Source organism: Stegostoma tigrinum, chromosome 8 (genome assembly GCF_030684315.1).
Source record: "Stegostoma tigrinum isolate sSteTig4 chromosome 8, sSteTig4.hap1, whole genome shotgun sequence".
Taxonomy (NCBI): domain Eukaryota; kingdom Metazoa; phylum Chordata; class Chondrichthyes; order Orectolobiformes; family Stegostomatidae; genus Stegostoma; species Stegostoma tigrinum.
The window spans coordinates 51,221,001-51,239,569 of record NC_081361.1 but is presented as its reverse complement, the minus strand read 5'-3'; the positions used below and the strand labels follow the sequence as shown (position 1 = coordinate 51,239,569).

Genomic DNA, 18,569 nt, shown 5'->3' with positions numbered 1-18,569 from the left:
TCATTCACGTAGTTGCCTTATACTGTTCTCAATGCAAAGGTCACAAGAAGAAAATTTAAAAGTCTAAGCCACTGAAAGAGTTGTGTGAGGAAACTGGGGTCATCTGAAAAGAGCAAATCCAAATTCAATCCTTTTTGTTAGAAAAATAACTCACTGGAGTTTGATAATCCTCACATTGCTATCAATTCATCTTTCTAATGTAGATCTCAAACCAATGCAAGTGTACAAGAGAGTGTTTAACTTTGTCTGTTTTCAGGATCCATAGAGCGTATTTGAAAAGCATTAAATCTGAAATAAAATCAGAATATGTTTAAAATACTCAGCAAAGCCAACAAAAATTTGGGGAGAGAGACTGTAAACATGTCAAAAATCAATTGTCTTTCATCAGAATGAGGCCGTTGACTTAAAATTTTAAGTTTCTCTCTCCACAGATTCTACCTGACCTACTGAGTGTTTCCAGCATGTAACGTTTTTATTTCAATAATTTGGTTTTCATGGTATTTTATACATTGCTTTGACAGTATTGCTGGAAGTTTGGTGTACTCTTACATTACGTTCACAGAGGAGCAGTCGGTCAAGACACCAGGAAATGGCGGCAGTGTGGACATCAAGGGAAAAGTAGCTGTATGAACAGAAAAGTTGCCGGAGATATCTAGTTTTTGTGCTGTATTGATTTGTCTTTTTATATTTAAAAACAAATGGTGTTATAAATCTGTGATCATCTAACAAAGAAATTGTACGTGATCATGCAGTTTTGGTACACTGATATTCACAGGATGAAAAAAATTGTCAAAGCATTAAAAGCCCCTTTTTTAGTAAAACATTAGAGTATTTGGAGGCATTGCCACTGTTTGCTCTTCACCTCCAATCTAAAACTTAAAAACAAACAGTCCCAACTCAATATTTTAATCAAGGTTTTAAATTGTATGTGGTGTGCCTCTTAAGTGTACCATGTGCAGATCCAAGATTTGATTACTGTACTTTCTGGTAACCACCTTCACGAGTTTCTTTGCTCACCAGTTCTTGGCATCTTTTTGATTTCTCCATCCACAAACATAAATTGTAAACTAGGGATTTCATGAGCAATGAATACTGAATTTTAGTCTGCTTTGGTCCTCTAGTGTTAGGTAAATTACGTGTTTTTTTAACAGGAGGCCACTGTTTAAGAAACCTGTGCAAAGTGTGCTCCTTTGAATAGGAACACGTTCAATGGTTCTACCTTTTCCAGTTTCTCATTGCGAAAGTGAGTTTAGGGAGTAAGAATATTGAAACAAATCTGCCATTTCAGTATAATGTTTACATGCATGCAAAGGAATACGTGAAATGATTTTTACTTGTGAAGAATTACCAGTACCAATATCCCATTAATCTTTAAGTTATTGATATATTTTTACGTGGGCTGTTAAATGACAATTTATAATTGAAAATAATACTGAACTGAGGGAAGTAGATGCAAAACTTAAGAGATTCTGTAATTGGGTTGAATTTTTAAAATCTTATTGTATGAATTTGAATCATTTCAGCAGTTTTCCAGCTATTAATGGGTCATGTATTGTTGGGTCTGTGGAGCCATTTAAAATAATTGTGTCAAACAGGTCTCGAGAATTTGGTGACTTTTTTTAAAACTTGAAGATTACAAATCTGGTTCAGATTAAAAAATGATAGGGCAAGTGAGAGTCATTTAATATCTATCTTTCTTCAGTTCTCTACTTTCGTAGATCTATTTAATATATTAACTTAATAAACACTTTAGTCTAAATCCAGATGTACCAGAATGTATGGTAGTTCTGCCATCCAGCAACTTGTCAGATCTGTATGTGTTGTGCTTATGATGAGCTAATTTCTTTGTGTATGTGAAGTGTAAAATTGAGGGCTCCAATGAATTATAATATACTTAAGTGCACTGTGCACTGCTTTAATGATTTTCCCAAAATATTTAGTTTTCTGAAAAGTGTTCTGGCAGAATAGGTCATCCAGTGATATTTGTTAATTGTAATTTTGTGAATGTAGTTGAGTGAGTGAAATTGATGATCATACATATTTACAGGTTAAGTAGGTCCTATGGACTTAAGAATCTGCACTGCCCAGACATTATGATGACTCCAGTGACAATGTGGCAACATTTGCTTTTGTGCAGCACTAAATGTGCGTATGAATTAGTACAAGAAAACTCCTTGTAGAGCTTTCTTGGAGTCTGCCAAGATGTTACTTATTTAGTGGCTGGTTTCAGAAATGCTGCTTTTAGTACTTAAAATCAGATGCTGGTCTTGATGATCTGTAAACAAGTTGCATAGTTCAATGTTGTAAACACTGAAGTGCCTAGATATTGGTTAGTGCTGACTTATGAACACTTTTAATATGTGCATTTAACCCATCTGAACTTAGATGCATTTTTAGTTCTGATTTCTAAATATTTTATAATTTAGAAACAAATTGGGTTAGAAATAGGTTTTGCTATTGCGTGTTCTCATGATTCTACATTTTTTAATGTTTTATGATTTTTGTCATTTGAAATTTGCTTGACAGATATATTTTGTAATACAGTTTTAATAGCTATGATTTGGGTAACTGTTGAAGCCTTTTGAGAACTTAAGCATTTACATTCTGTAGCTATTATCATATGAATACAGATGGGCAAAAAAAACTACTCCCATAATTTAAATTTAATTGGTGATATTTTTTCATTAAAATTCACAAAATAACCAAGATTAATTTTGAAATGTAGCAATACTTATTTCAAATTTTGTGGGATGTGGGCAAAACTGGTGCCCTTGAAGAAAAGCAGTATCTTTTAGATGACAGTGCATAATTATGTAGCAGTTAATTTTAAATTCAACTGCACCAGTAGTTGACTAGAATCACTTTGGGTCTTTTTATGAGACTTTTATCCAACCCAGAGATAGTAAGAGCTGATGATGGGGTCCGAGATAAGTGTGGAGCTGGAGGAACACGGCAGGCCAGGCAGCATTGGAGGAACAGGAAAGTTGAAGTTTTGGGTTGGGACCCTTCTTCAGAAATGGGGAGAGGGAAGAGAGCTGGGAAATAGGGGCTGAGGAAGGTGATAGGTGAGGGCAGATAGGTGGGGATGAGAGGGAGGGTTGGACGTGGGATGAGGCTGAGGGTAGAAAGAGTTTTAAACTGGTGAATTCCATATTTAGGCCACTGGGCTGTAGGTTCCTAAGGCGGAATGTGAGGTGTTGCTCCTGTAGTTTGCGGGTGGGCTTGCTGTGACACCGGGCCTCCTCTCCATATACCTGCCCCATCATGAATTTCAATAAAATTGAAACTTTGTTCTGTGACTTAAGGCTCTGGTTCATCAGCATTAAAAAAAGTTGTTTATACTATTTTAGCTGTTGGGACTATAATTAGATCATTGCCTGTGAAAGATGAGTCTGTCTTCTATTTAGAACAAGTACTATTGGTTTGCTGTCAGCAGCCAAATGTCTAATAGAGAGATGTGTAGCTCTGAAGAAAGAACAATTTTTTTTAAGCCAAATTCATTTTGCTATAATTTAAACCTTTTTATAATTTATCTATTGCACCATTTGATGTTGTAAACAAGGTCACAGAACCTTTGCTGTCTTTAAAATTAGATTAGATTCCCTAGAGTGTGGAAACAGGCCCTTCGGCCCAACAAGCCCACATCACCACTTGAAGCATCCCACCCAGACCCATCCCCCTATAACCCACACACCCCTGAACACTACAGGCAATTTAGCATGGCTGATCCACCTAACGTGCACATCTTTGGATTGTGGGAGGAAACTGGAGCACCCGGAGGAAACGCATGCAAACACGGGGAGAATGTGCAAACTCCACACAGACAGTCACCCGAGGCTGAAACTGAACCCAGGTCCCTGGTGCTGAGAGCCACCATGCTGTCCAAAGTTTTAAGTTTTAAAAGTTCCCAATTTGGCATTGGTGAGAATGAACTAATCTAGGACATGAGGGGTTTAGGATAAATAATTAAGCTTGATACATTTGAAAGACTTAACGCTTTGTTGTAAACTTCCTAGGATTAGAAATGGAGGGAATAACTTCAGTTTGTTTTTTGTGATGTAGATTTTAACATTTGCAACAAGTACTGCTAATTAAGTGCTGCCAATAAATGCAAAGACAATGTCTGCAATAAAGCTTTTTTTAATATTCAGACAGGCTGAAAGTTTTAAAATTATGCACACATGGTTCAAATGCTGTCTTTGCAAGCTATAAAATTGATTTACCATCAGTATTAGAAATGAACTGCAAATATTTTTAATTAAATTGCATGCTATTGATGTATTTCAGTATTAGAATCCATTCTTTAGCACCCACGACTTATAAATAGTGACCACATAAGATCCAAGCCGAGTAATCATGAATTTATTGGCGTATTCTAAGCATTGTTGCTGTTTACAGGATTTTAGTAATTTGTGGATCTGTCAATAAATCAGATCCCGTTAGTTTACACTAGATATACATGTTTTTCTTTTTACAAAGCATAATGTACCAACTACCGCATTATTTAACTGCCACTTTATTGAAAGTGATCAATGCACAGGCAAAGTGCTAGTGTAAGGATGTGGTAGAAATGGTGATTATAATGGATTATTTTGTAATGCAGAGAAATTATGAAATATTTCCAAATGATGTATTCTTCTAATGATAAATTTTTATCCAAAAATATTAAAATGAGCCTGAAAGGCAATTGTGTAAAAGTGCAGAATTTTAATAAAATTGTGCAATCTTCGAGTAATCACCAGTTGATGGATCTTCTTATATTTCTATCAAAATAAATTTCTTGCAACCAGCCTGAATACCTTTTTTTTGGTAACTGTTAGATTTGTGTGTTGCTAACTCATTTTGGTCATTATTTAAACCAGTCTAAAATTAGGCTAAGAACACTGAAATTGCAAATTCAATCCATTATATACAGACATAAGTAAATGGTTTCACCTGTATTATGTTAAAACTTGTTCCTGTCTTTACATATGCCATTCTCCTAAATTAATCTTGAAGATTTATGGGGGTTGTTGGCATTGTGGTAATGTTAGTGGACTTGGAAATCAGTAAACCTAGAATCAAAAGCTTGCCTAAACGATGGTGAACCTTAAAATAAAGAATTATTCTTAAAAACAGATTTATTTCAATTGTCCTTTTTAGGAAAGAAAATCTCCCACCCTCATCGTTTGGCCTAAATGTGACTTTCAAAATGGCTTCTTTGTTGCTGTTCTTCTCCCATCCATTTTTCTCTGAGGGATAGAAGAGGGAGACATGTTGGGACATTACATCTGAATTATTAGAATTGCCTATTCCATTACAGTGGTCCACATTGAATCTGGATCTTGAAATGGGAATGAGAGTCAAAAGTCAAAGCCTGAGCGGGTAGGCTGGTGCTGGGCCAAAAGTGAGAAAAATTGACAGATCAGTATTATAGGTTAAAGTTTTAATAGAGGCCCTACTCCTAAATTGCATATTTGAGTCTGCTTTGCTTTGCCATTCACTAGGAGCATGACTGATTATTCAATCTCAATTCCCACGTTCTACCCCAAATCCTATTATCAGTTTATCTCCAGGAAACATATCTAATTAATTCTTGAAAATACTCTTTTCAATAGAACAGTCAAGGCCTGAATAGAGTGCCACAGTTTGTCACTCTGGCTGAAGAAATTTCGCATCAGTCCTAAACAGCCTAGCTCCTGTTTGTTTATTTCAGAATCCCCCCCCTTGCCCCTCTTGAGGCAGGGTCTCATCCCATAATGTCATACTTTGCTGCTCGGCCTACTGTGTTATCCTGAAAACTGACCCTGATTCTGAATTCCCCAGTACAGCCTCTCATGTTGTATCTTCCCACATCATCTGCAGTGGTGTATATACACAATCTAGTTCTATGTATTTGATGGTCTTCATAGCGATGTGTGTGTGTGTGTTACACCAACCAGTAACCAATACTCACTCATCTCCATGCACACAGAGAACTACCAGTTCAATTGAAACAACAGCAGGATCTCAACACAGGCTAAACTAATTCCCAGAGGCCTGGTTCTCCACCATGAAAGCCTTCAACAAACACAGAACTAGAGCCTAGATATTCATCACTCCAAAGAAAAAACTAGAAATGAGGTAATCAAATCCAACAGACCCTAGAGCTAATATCATGCAGGAAAACACAGCAGACACTTCAGAGGCTGCACTGATAATGTTACCCAGTAGAGTAATGAAACAGCTGCAAACGAACAACCCACCTTAACAAGCAAGCCAATCAGTGTCCACAACCCAGGCTACAGATCTACTTGAACCTTGTGCGATGTTTGAACAGGGGTGTTGACTGATTTTAAAAAATTTCCTTGGTCTAACTGGCATAAGCAATCATCATGAAAACTTGATACATTCTTCAATCAAACACTGACACTAATTCACGACGAAGCAAGTATTTGAGTAGATGTCATCTGGGAACCCTAGTAAAACTAAAACCATTGGGAACGGCAAGAGAATTGATTATAAGCTAATCATTTCAGCCAAGGACTTGTTCAGGGTGGCATCCTAGGCACAAATAATTTTGTTTAGAATTGAGGAATGGTCATTTAGTGTCAAAAGTGTTGGTATTACCATTGCCAAATTCTTGATCAGCATAGGTGTTACTGTTTAACTAAAAAGTTGGCCAGTTTTCACTCAAATATGGTTACAAGAACAGGTGACAGCTTTGAATTCAACACAAAGACGTGAATCCTCAAACTTTATCTTTGAACCAAGTCCAAAGTATGATGGTCTACTCTCCACTTTAAATCAGTTTATCTCTTTATGAGAATAAGCAGCTTTCACCCTTTGAGGGACCTCAATGTGCATCATCAAGATAAACTACAGCAACTTACAAAGACTTCACAGAGCACTTAAAACACATTACAGTACTTCTAATTAAATTGGTTGCTGTTTTCAACAGTGGTGGCCTAGGATGTAAAATAAATGCATGATGGCCACTGTTGGGATATTGCGGATTCAGCTGTATTTCCCTATGCTGGTATCTAACTGACTACAAAGCACGGTGGAATGTCAAGTTAAAAGATAAATGCAACACTTGTAATTTCCCAGTTGGTTATTCTTGGATTGAGATTTCATTTATTACACTGCTAAACTTAAAATAGAGTAAACTTAATAGGAATCCTGAGGGGGAAAAAAAACTTATAATTTTAATGAAAAATATCACAGCTTTTTGCACAATTTAAGTTTAACATGCATAAATCAACATGTAGATAATTCTTATCAAAAATAAAGAAAATGCAGCATGTAATCAGAACTGTGACTCAGCAACACACTGAGGGACAAAGTTTTATATTCAAGCTGAAATTTATGCTGCACTAAATAGAATAGCATACAAAAAGCTTCAATCAATTACAGTCTTGTAAAAACTGTGACCCTGAAAATTCTTCACAGTCCCAGACAGTGTAAAACCACTACCTCTTAAATATTTAAACATTCCATCATTTTAATAATTTAAAACTTTACCAAAATGGAATGAGTCAGACCATTAGATTCTTGGTATATTTATTATCTTCCCTCCACAATAAAGCTTAGCAACTGTACAAATTAGGGAACTGTACAAGTTTTACAGAAAGGACTGCAAGAAAACTTGAGCACTTATTCAAAAATTTCTTGTATGTAAAAATCTGGCAAAAATATAGAATGTATTGAGTCCAGACAGTCAGAAATTACATATATTAATATATATTAATATATAGATATATAAAAAGACATCACTGATGTCAATGACCAAATTTATACAAACCAACCCAATTATTAATCAGGTATTTTTTTTAAAAAGTCAGACCAAGCTTAGGTTATTACACACACTTTAGATTTGTTGAGCTTCTAATTCAATAGATATTTGGTGCCTTGATGGGTCAGACAGAACAGACAAGTTCTCAGGGTCTTCAGGTTTGAGGTTTTGTTCTGAAATGTTCATGCTGTTCATTTCACTTCCAGAGTCATGATCGATTTTTAGTCTCTTAGTTGGTCTTTCACAACTTGATTCAGACTCATCATTTTCATTCGGTACATTTATCAGTTTGACATTGTACAAATCATCTTTCTCACAGCCATTTGTGTTCAATTTGGTATGAGCAGATGCTGCAGTATTATTGATAGGTCCATTGCAATTCAATCCTTTGATTTCACCATAATCATGCCACTGATCTGATGTTTCGACTGGACCATTAGCATTTGTCCCTGCATTGAATACAACAAAAATACTTCAGTTGGCTCTTTATTCTATTACCTGCAAATATTTTTAAATAACTGCTTTAATATTACCTCATTCAAATTTTTCTTCACATTATCAAATACAAACATGAAAAACTTAAGCTGTCTGATGCACTCTGCTAGTAAATGGTTTAGCGAAGCAAGATATAAAGAGATAACTACAGTCTAACTAGACTAGATATAACTTTGGTACCATCGGAATTTGATAGCCACCTACCACACATTCTTTTCCTAATCAATGCAGCCTACTTCCAGCCTTACTTCAGGTTTGTTTGCTCCTGAAATTATCCATCCTTCTAGATTTGCCCATTCCAATACTCTCTGATTGTTCTGCCATCTTTTATCTTGTCAGCTTTGGACACCTCTAAACTTCTGCATGTATCCTATTTCACATTAGGTTATTTTTCACTTCAGACCATTGCTTGCTGGTCTGTTCTTGTTGACAGAATTCTCATCTGGATTCCAACCCATCCATGGTGTGGACTCTTCCGATTTCTATAAACTCCTGATTTCTGCACTCTTTCAATTCGACCTATCATGCATTCAAAATTTAACTGTGGTAAATGGTAGCTGTGCCTATGGCTATGGAGTTCTCAGTGTAAACCTAATGTGTGCTGCTTTAAAGGTACTCATTAAGGCAACAACTCTTTCAGTATTATCACATTTAATTCTGGTACAATAATGCTCCAATGAAGCATTAAATATTCTGTGTAAACGCAAGATTGTTATTATGGAGAGAAGGCACCCACAGACATCCTACCTACAAGTCTATTTACACTAACTGCCCACAATAGACATGAACATAGACATTTGTACACTAAATTATTTTCTCTTAGCTCTTACTTCTCCAGAAGCATGCCACAATGGTGGGGGGGGGGGGGGGGGGGTCAGGGGCGGTGGTGTTTGTGAACAAAGGAATAGCATTCTAAACCTACTAAAGTTCAAATCTGCCTGCATTACACCCAAATGATGAACTGTTCCAACAGACTAATTACTAATACATTTGTAAATACATGCTATATTAAATAAATAGTTTAATTCAAAGTTGTTACAGCGAGATTGTTTGACTCAAGTCCATGTCAGTCTTAGGACTTACTTTTCATAAACAAGGTTAGTCAGCTTTTACCACCTTTGTAGTTAACAAGCCTTGATAGTGAGTATTTTGAGTACTCCCTGCTTTTATTTTGGATTTATGATTCTACACTCTAAAATCCAACTTTCACAGTAAATTTTATTTCTAAATATTGACCTGTAAATAAATTCAATTTTACTCACAAACCATTTGTCATTTTGATGTATAAAAGGTAGTCAGAAACAATCAACTTATGTCCAAATTAAAGTACGTTAATTGATTAAAATGAGGTTCAGAAATGCACTGTAGCTAGTTCTATATGCCGAAATTCTGAAGATGACATTTCAATACAAGTATTATTTAAAGTTGGAAATGGGATTATCAGAGGAACCATAATGCAATGAAGTCTGTGAAATCAGTGTTACACCTGGAAGCCGAGCAGCATTCCAAGCACAAAAGAAATTTTAGCTTTTTTTTGGGGGGGGGGAAAGAGGGAGGTGCGCATTTAAGGTGTGGTGTTGGTGAGGAAGAGGGAAAGTGAGTTTTTGATTGTTCCAAATTAGTGAAAGGGTCTGAACACATTCACTGTACAACTGAGCATAGAATACTTTTAAAAGACTAAATCCTGTAATGCTATTGTGCATAAAGTGCTCTTTTGTATATACATCTTTAAGAGTTGTGTTTAAATCTGCTTAGTTAGTTCAGACTGAGTTCTGCAGTTTAAACAATAAATGCTGCCCATAGTAAAGTTCAGTTGGCATCAACACAATTTCCAAAAAGGTGGATAGTATTGCAGCGGCAGAAAATCACAGAGGTACAACTTTAGATTCACACTATGAGAAGTCCAGGCAAAACGTTTAATTAAGTACAGCTAAAATTTACTTAGTCATCGCCATTGCTAAGTCCACCATTCTAGAGAAAAAAATGTTCAATACATTAAGCCAAAAATCATCTTTTGGGATAACACCATCTTCCACGTTAGATCTATTAGGTTATACTTTAGGATGCTATTTCTTAAGATTACGACACACAACTAAATAACTTCACAAACTCATGATAAAATGTCTGCACTCGCTTTACAGACTGAAATCAAGTTAGTACTTTATAAAACCAAAACACATTTGCCCATTCAAAATCATATCAAATTGCACTTTTTCACTTTTATAGAACTTGAAACCACTTACCTGATTAATAAATAAATAAAGCCCCAGGATTTACAAAACTGCCATACTTCTCTGAACCCAGATACCACTGCCAGAAAGCAAGAATGGCAGCACATTCATGCAAGGGAGGATAATCAGTGAAAAAAACATACAACTTATTTTATTCATTTAGGTACAATGAGAATTTTAATTAAAGCACTACAATTTGAGGAAGACACTTTTTTTGTTTACAAGAAAAGCATAAAGCTTCTGTTGAATTGAACGCGATTACACTGACATGCAAAGAGAAATATTTAATGAAAGTTACAAGACTTTTAAATTTTAAGCAGCTAGTTATTATTACCCATGTTAAGCTGCAAATTTTAAGCAACATCGCCATCTTTAGTCACTAATACTATCAGCTGTCAGGTAGAAATATATGCACTTTTTCTTTTAAAAAGAGTTGCATTTTAAAATACTTAATTTCAGATGTTTGATAACATTTTGTTGCATCTGCAGAAAATGACAGAAGACTAACCAAATCCAGTCAAAGATTTATTGCACAGATCCTTCAAAATCAAAACTGTGGTGCCAGACAAAAAACTCCCCGATTCAGGCTGAAATCTTTCAAATGCCCTCACTTCTGATAAATATCAAATCTATTAATAAGGCAAACTTCTCATTGCTGTGATGCTGCAATCTTGATTAACCATAAAATTAAGACATTTAAAGGTATTAAACAATTGGTTGAATACTAATGGATCAGTCATGAGATAGCATTAAGGTTACTGCAAAACGATTAAATAGAACCTAGGGAAGTACTTTTTGGTAGAAGTGGTTAAAATTATGGATAACAGCAGGTTAAAGATTTTTTTAAAGAAGTAGAAAACTACCTATTTACTTGAAAAGATGACTATTAAGAGATCAAGCAGGAGAATAGGTTAAAGTTAGGTAGCCCTATATAGAAACACCAGCAGTATGCTTGATAAATGAAACAGACCAGTCATCCAGTTTACCATAGAATCCTTACACTTCAAAGATGCCATTCAACCCACTGAGTCCACACATATCTTTTGAACAGTATTCTAGCTCCCCCCCACCATAATCCACTTGTACCATGGCTAAGCCACCCAACCTGTGCATCCCTAGACACCACAGGGCAGTTTAGCATAACCAATGCACCTAACCTACATAATAGATAACAAAGTGTGAAGCTGGATGAACACAGCAGGCCAAGCAGCATCTCAGGAGCACAAAAGCTGACGTTTCGGGCCTAGACCCTTCATCAGAGGGGGGGATGGGGAGACGGTTCTGGAAAAAAAAAGGGAGGGGGGGGAGGCAGACCGAAGATGGAGAGAAAAGAAGATAGGTGGAGAGGAGAGTATAGGTGGGGAGGCAGAGAGGGGATAGGTCAGTCCATGGAAGACCGACAGGTCAAGGACGTGGGATGAGGTTAGTCGGTAGGAAATGGAGGTGCGGCTTGAGGTGGGAGGAAGGGATGGGTGAGAGGAAGAACAGGTTAGGGAGGCGGAGACAGACTGGGCTGGTTTTGGGATGCAGTGGGGGGAGGGGAGATTTTGAAGCTTGTGAAGTCCACATTGATAACATTGGGCTGCAGGGTTCCCAAGCGGAATAGGAGTTGCTGTTCCTGTAACCTTTGGGTGGCATCATTGTGGCACTGCAGGAGGCCCATGAAGCTGGTGTCCATTTCAAGCCCACTGACTCCCACAGCTACCTAGAATACACCTCCTCCCACCCACCCTCCTGCAAAAATTCCATCCCCTATTCCCAATTCCTCCGCCTCCACCGCATCTGCTCCCAGGATGAGGCATTCCACTCCCGCACATCCCAGATGTCCCAGTTCTTCAAGGACCGCAACTCTCCCCCCCACCCCGCCCCCGCCCCGCAGTGGTCGAGAACGCCTTTGACCGCATCTCCTGCATTTCCCGCAACACATCCCTCACACCCCACCCCTGCCACAACCGCCCCAAGAGGATCCCCCTCGTTCTCACACACCACCCTACCAAACTCTGGATACAACGCATCATCCTCCAACACTTCCACCATCTACAATCCGACCCCACCACCCAAGACATTTTTCCATCCCCACCCCTGTCTGCTTTCCGGAGAGACCACTCTCTCAGTGACTCCCTTGCTCGCTCCACACCCCCCCTCCAACCCCACCACACCCGGCACCTTCCCCTGCAACCGCAGGAAGTGCTACACTTGCCCCCACACCTCCTCCCTCACCCCCATCTCAGGCCCCAAGATGACTTTCCGTATTAAGCAGATGTTCACCTGCATATCTGCCAATGTGGCATATTGTATCCATTGTACCCGGTGTGGGTTCCTCTACATTGGGGAAACCAAGCGGAGGCTTGGAGACTGCTTTGCAGAACACCTCCGCTCAGTTTGCAATAAACAACTGCACCTCCCAGTCGTGAACCATTTTAATTCCCCCTCCCATTCTTTAGACGAGATGTCCATCATGGGCCTCCTGCAGCGCCACAATGATGCCACCCGAAGGTTGCAGGAACACCAACTCATATTCCGCTTGGGAACCCTGCAGCCCAACGGTATCGATGTGGACTTGACAAGCTTCAAAATCTCCCCTTTCCCCACCACATCCCAAAACCAGCCCAGCTCGTCCCCTCCCCCCACTGCATCCCAAAACCAGCCCAGCTGTCTCCACCTCCCTAACCTGTTCTGCCTCTCATCCATCCCTTCCTCCCACCTCAAACCGCATCTCCATTTCCTACCAACTAACCTCATCCCACCTCCTTGACCTGTCTGTCTTCCCTGGACTGACCTATCCCCTCCCTGCCTCCCCACCTATACTCTCCTCTCCACCTATCTTCTTTTCTCTCCATCTTCGGTCCGCCTCCCCCTCTCTCCCTATTTATTCCAGAACCCTCTCCCCATCCCCCTCTCTGAAGAAGGGTCTAGGCCCGAAACGTCAGCTTTTGTGCTCTTGAGATGCTGCTTGGCCTGCTGTGTTCATCTAGCTTCACACTTTGTTATCTTGGATTCTCTAGCATCTGCAGTTCCCATTATCTCTGATACAACCTGACCTACATACCTTTTGGATTATGGGAGAAAATCAGAACATAGAGCAGAAACTGTCAGGAAGAACATGCAATTTCCACACAGTCTTCAAAGGCTGGGTTCAAAGCTAGGTCCCTGGCACTGAGGGTGCACCAGTAACCACTGCACTACTGTTATGATTTTAAAACCATGTGAGATAAAATGCATTCTACCCAATCTCACAATTTAAAATGATAGCTATTCAAATATTTAGAAATTAAGAACTATTAAATTTGTTATTTGAAATTTAAGATATAAAATCTTTTCAAAATTTTATAATTTACATGGAAACCAGATTGGACAAAACTGGGATAATGAAACGTGAGGCTGGATGAACACAGCAGGCCCAGCAGCATCTCAGGAGCACAAAAGCTGACGTTTCGGGCCTAGACCCTTCAGAGAGGGGGTTGGGGTGAGGATTCTGGAATAAATAGGGAGAGAAGGGGAGGCGGACCAAAGATGGAGAGAAAAGAAGATAGGTGGAGAGGAGAGTATAGGTGGGGAGGTAGGGAGGGGATAGGTCAGTCCAGGGAAGACGAACAGGTCAAGGAGGTGGGATGAGGTTAGTAGGTAGGAGATGGAGGTGCGGCTTGGGGTGGGAGGAAGGGATGGGTGAGAGGAAGAACAATTTAGGGAGGCAGAGACAGGCTGGACTGGTTTTGGGATGCAGTGGGTGGAGGGGAAGAGCTGGGCTGGTTGTGTGGTGCAGTGGGGGTAGGGGACGAACTGGGCTGGTTTTGGGATGCGGTGGGGGAAGGGGAGATTTTGAAGCTGGTTAAGTCCACATTGATACCATTGGGCTGCAGGGTTCCCAAGCGGAATAGGAGTTGCTGTTCCTGCAACCTTCGGGTGGACAAAACTGGACCTACCAATACTTCCTGTATGTCATACCACCAATTAAATGGAAAAAATGTCCTATTCAACAATGAATTCAAGTATTCTGGTGATGTGCTATTACACCAATCTTATTCCTTGTGATTTTAATATGCGAGAATATCTTTCTTTAGGTCTCAACAGTAAAAACGTCTTCAGACTACCAAGACAATACACTTACTGAAGACAGTGCTGAGTCAGGAACTACGTAACTTGGACTTTAGACTGTTTTTTGTATTTCCAAGATAATTGACAGAGGAGATCTGTAGTACAAGTATTCAAATGCCAAGCACTACCGAAAAAATGTTGACTTCTACTAATTCCATCTGCATGCTGTAGTGATTAACACTTCTAAAACCTTCTGCCATGTTTAACCAACTACACATTGTAATCCTCATACATTTTTCATTTTTTGTTCAAGTTATCAGGGATGGGCTTGAGCTTGTTACAAATACAGAATACAAATGAGTAAGGATACCATTAACCGGAGAAAAGACCATTTTTTAAATAAATCTAATAATTTTCCTGCATAACAGCGCAAAGAGCCATGGAAACAAAATCAGTAGCTTGAGAGAAACTAAACTGATTTTAAGTCAAACTCAAAAAGCTCATTAGATAATGCCTTCTATTTAGCTACTCTTTCTACAGTTTACTCTCAGAAATTATATTGTTAATGTATAGGTATACACAAGAAAATATAGATCTTACACTTCATAACATGAAGGAAATGAGCATACCTGATGATTTAAGGCTTGGATACAACTAAGACAAAGTTAATTCACAACTCACCATTCATATTACTTCCGATTGCAGCAGTATCTTCTCTTTCTGTCTGGCTACTGCTACTGGTTGAAGTGGTTGGAGGTGGAGAAGGTGCACAACTTGAAGCTGTGCTCTCGGTTTCATCCAGGAGACGGTCCATATAATCCCTAAAGCCAATTTCAGATCTGTTATACAAAAGTCTGACTGGCTATTTCAAACTGGTTTCCACTTTGTATTGGGTTCACTACATGTAAAAGAAACATGTTTTCTGTGCTCTTTCTTGCTGTTTCTACCATGTATGTGCCATTGTGTCATGCCATCAACATCCCAGCTCTCCCATGAAAATAACCCTGCCACATTGATGTCACTTGCAGGTTTTTACGTTTACTTAGGCAGAATGTTGTACCTAAGTAAATAAAAATGCATTTAAAATACCATGCTCCTGTAAAATGAGATACTGATCCTCTTTATCACCCATCAAAACCCTTTAAGACTCTTAGAACATATAGATAAAAACACTGTACAAGTGGCATAATTTTGTTTTTCTTAGGAGTTCACTTTAAGAAGTTACAATAGAGTTATACTCTGCCACCAAAAATTTGATTTGTTTAGAATAATTTTACTGAGGATATTTGATAGACACTGCTATATAATGAACTAAAGGCACTGATATATCAGGATTTCTTAGGCTTCCTGTTGACATTATATACCTAAAATTTTACCTTGTTCTGTTACCTCTTCAGCAACAGAAAAGACAGCCAGAAGCGAATGGTCTCAATGTTGTTTCTCTATTAGTGAATTATTGACTAAAGAGGATTAATTGTGAGATTTGTATTACACATTCCAGGCCTCCACATTTAAACAAAGTAAATAGTGCTGGATGCCCTGACCCCTGAAGGGGAACAAAGCAGCAGCAAGACTAATGCCAGACAATGCGGAAGCCACCATATGATCAAGGATGTTAGGTCAGTTTTCACATAACAGGCATCATCCACAGAAGTAGATCAGAAGACCAGTAGCAGGTAAATTCAAACCAGTTATTAATGTCCACAGTTACACTTTGATTAGTTAAAATTCAATACAATTTTGTCAGGAATCAGACCAAAATTTGCTACATCAGTCTCCCTTGATTGAAACACAATTCGCTGTATATAGCGAACAAACATTAAAATAAGTTACCATATTAAGCAACTGGGATCTAGTTAGTTCAGGTGGCAAAAACGCTAGCTATCCCCATCACAGCTGAGCATGTGCCTATCCTTGCTGTGGTTGTAGTTAATAAAATCATAGCAATTTGCCATGGTTTGATGAACAGCTGCAAAGGAGTTCTCTGCCCAAAGGCAAGTCAATATGATTATATAATAATTTACAGCCAGTAATTCAAAAACACTTACGTAACACCCGGATGAAGATTGTATTTCTTTTTTCCGAATCTAGTCTGCTGTGCAAAAAAATCATAACGCTCAGACTTCTTCCACATGTAATAAAATGCTACACAATCCCCTACTGACCGTGTTCTCACCTGAAATGTGAACACCAATAAAGAAATAAACATCAAAATAAAATATTCTGAGGCAATGTCACCTACCCTGAAGCATGCAAATGTATTTCCTATAAGAAAATCTGAACATTAAGTTTTGCTAGTCTTTTATCACAAAGTATTTTGCTGTCCTCAATGCTCCAGGATCATTCCAAAAAGCTGTGACTGTCATCTGCACAGAATCTTGAAATGTTTTCTCACTTCCTGCAGATCCGAACCGGCCCCACCCTCAAAGTCCTAGAACAGGTCAAGACCCCATTCAAGGACCACAACCTTCATGCCCTATCCCAATACTTTCAGACATCACGGCCAACTTCAATGCTGATAAGCAAGTGTGCCTTCAACAAGTTGTTGTAGGAACCTTGTTCTCATAACTCCAAATCTCTCTGAAGAGATCTTCTAATACTTCATTAAAAATATTAACAGATAGTTACTGATGGATCTGTAACAATGGGAAATGAAGACACAGCTTCATTTACACTGCATTAAAAAAACTAACTTGCACTAGAAAATAATTTTCCCCCAAATTTAATTTGTTTGTAAGAGTACTGTTGTTTGTGCAGAACCTTCAGAATTCCATGACAAGAAGTTCTAAGGGATAGTCTAGTTCTTTTGCTGCAATACCATATACAGATGTTCACAGAATTTGTGAAATTACACCACTGGAATGTCCAGGGTAATAACAGAACAGAAAAAGAAACACTGAAATATAGGTGATCTGAAATCATGTTTGCAACTGGTTTCTCATTGTGGCTTTTCCTCTGCTATTCAATTTCCAGAAAGCAATAAAACTAGCTGCCTTATTATAATATAAAATGTGCTTACTGCATGGCAAGTCAAATTCTAAACATTTTTACAATTAAAATCTTCCAACACATTTAATCAAATCCTAGTTGTCCAGTTCAGGAAAACAAACATGGATGTAAGATTTTATACCTTGTTAGCCTGGATCAGATGAAAATCTTTTCCATATGCCTTAAGTCCCTGTTCAAAATTCCTACATTCTTCTTCACTCCAAATGGAGAGCTCTTCTACAGCAAATGGGGGAAGAAAGTTAGTACATAACCCTCAACACATTTCATAAGTACACTGGTGCTATAATTTAAAGAGCTTCATAACATTTAGAGCAAAGCTAAGACTTTTTATTTGGTTGGTTGACAGATCCACAAAACCCCAGAAATCTCAGTCAAGTTCATGACTTTTATTGACAGACATTCCACCCCAAGTGTTTTCTTCTAAAGTTACAAATTTATACGAACGAATTCTTTTGGGTCACAGCAACTGTAGGTGACTAATGAGCAGCTCTTGAGTTTTTTTTCCCTTGCCATTTGGGGAATCTGTTGGCTCCAAGTAACTATAAAGTACCCACAACAATATCTTGGTGTTTTAGGATTTAGGATAGCTGTGAAGAGAGATAAAATATTTTCTTTTGCTACTCTTGACAGTACTTCGGTACTTCAATGCCTTCCAGTACTAGTACACAACACAAAAATAGAAATAAAAGTCTAAATTATTTCTATCAAAAGCTGCCACACTACTGCCAATTTGAATTTAAATATTCACCTAATTTAGATAATACTTAACAGGTGAAGCTTCCACGCATGTTGACAGTGCTGTACATTGCAGAAAAGTTCCCATAGAGTATGATAATTTCATAGCTGTTTGTAAGTATTTTTAGATTAATGTCAGCATAGACTTCAGCAGGTATAAAAACCGAAGCTTAAGTGTTCCATCAAGGGCAGACTACAAAATGTGGAAAAAAAACGGATGCCATAGACACAAGTCAAATGTGATATTTCTCAACTGAATTTTTGGAAAAGGTGCAACTAAAGCAGAGATATGAACTGAATTTGGAAATATG

At 38.2% G+C, this 18,569-nt stretch overlaps 2 protein-coding genes across 7 annotated transcripts in view; one reads left to right on the top strand and one right to left on the bottom strand.

The window, feature by feature from the left end:
* Positions 1–5,119, top strand: part of slc35d1a (solute carrier family 35 member D1a) — a 58,963-nt gene extending 53,844 nt beyond the window's left edge. For all 3 annotated transcript variants that reach the window (XM_048538771.2, XM_048538769.2, XM_048538772.2), the window contains exon 12: positions 522–5,119. In XM_048538771.2, the coding sequence (XP_048394728.2) occupies positions 522–630 (109 nt within the window). In that variant the 3' untranslated portion in view covers positions 631–5,119. The remainder of the gene's footprint in view (positions 1–521) is intronic.
* The window catches only part of LOC125456204 (mesoderm induction early response protein 1-like), a 65,371-nt gene continuing 51,003 nt past the window's right edge, over positions 4,202–18,569 (bottom strand). For 2 of the 4 annotated variants that reach the window (XM_048539088.2, XM_048539092.2), the window contains exons 10-13: positions 17,645–17,739; positions 16,563–16,690; positions 15,196–15,335; positions 4,204–8,202 (exon numbers count right to left, since the gene is read on the bottom strand). In XM_048539088.2, the coding sequence (XP_048395045.1) occupies positions 7,829–8,202; positions 15,196–15,335; positions 16,563–16,690; positions 17,645–17,739 (737 nt within the window). In that variant the 3' untranslated portion in view covers positions 4,204–7,828. Of the gene's footprint in view, positions 8,203–15,195; positions 15,336–16,562; positions 16,691–17,644; positions 17,740–18,569 lie in introns of all 4 variants that reach the window. The other 2 variants (XM_048539093.2, XM_048539091.2) reach the window with 2 other exon arrangements.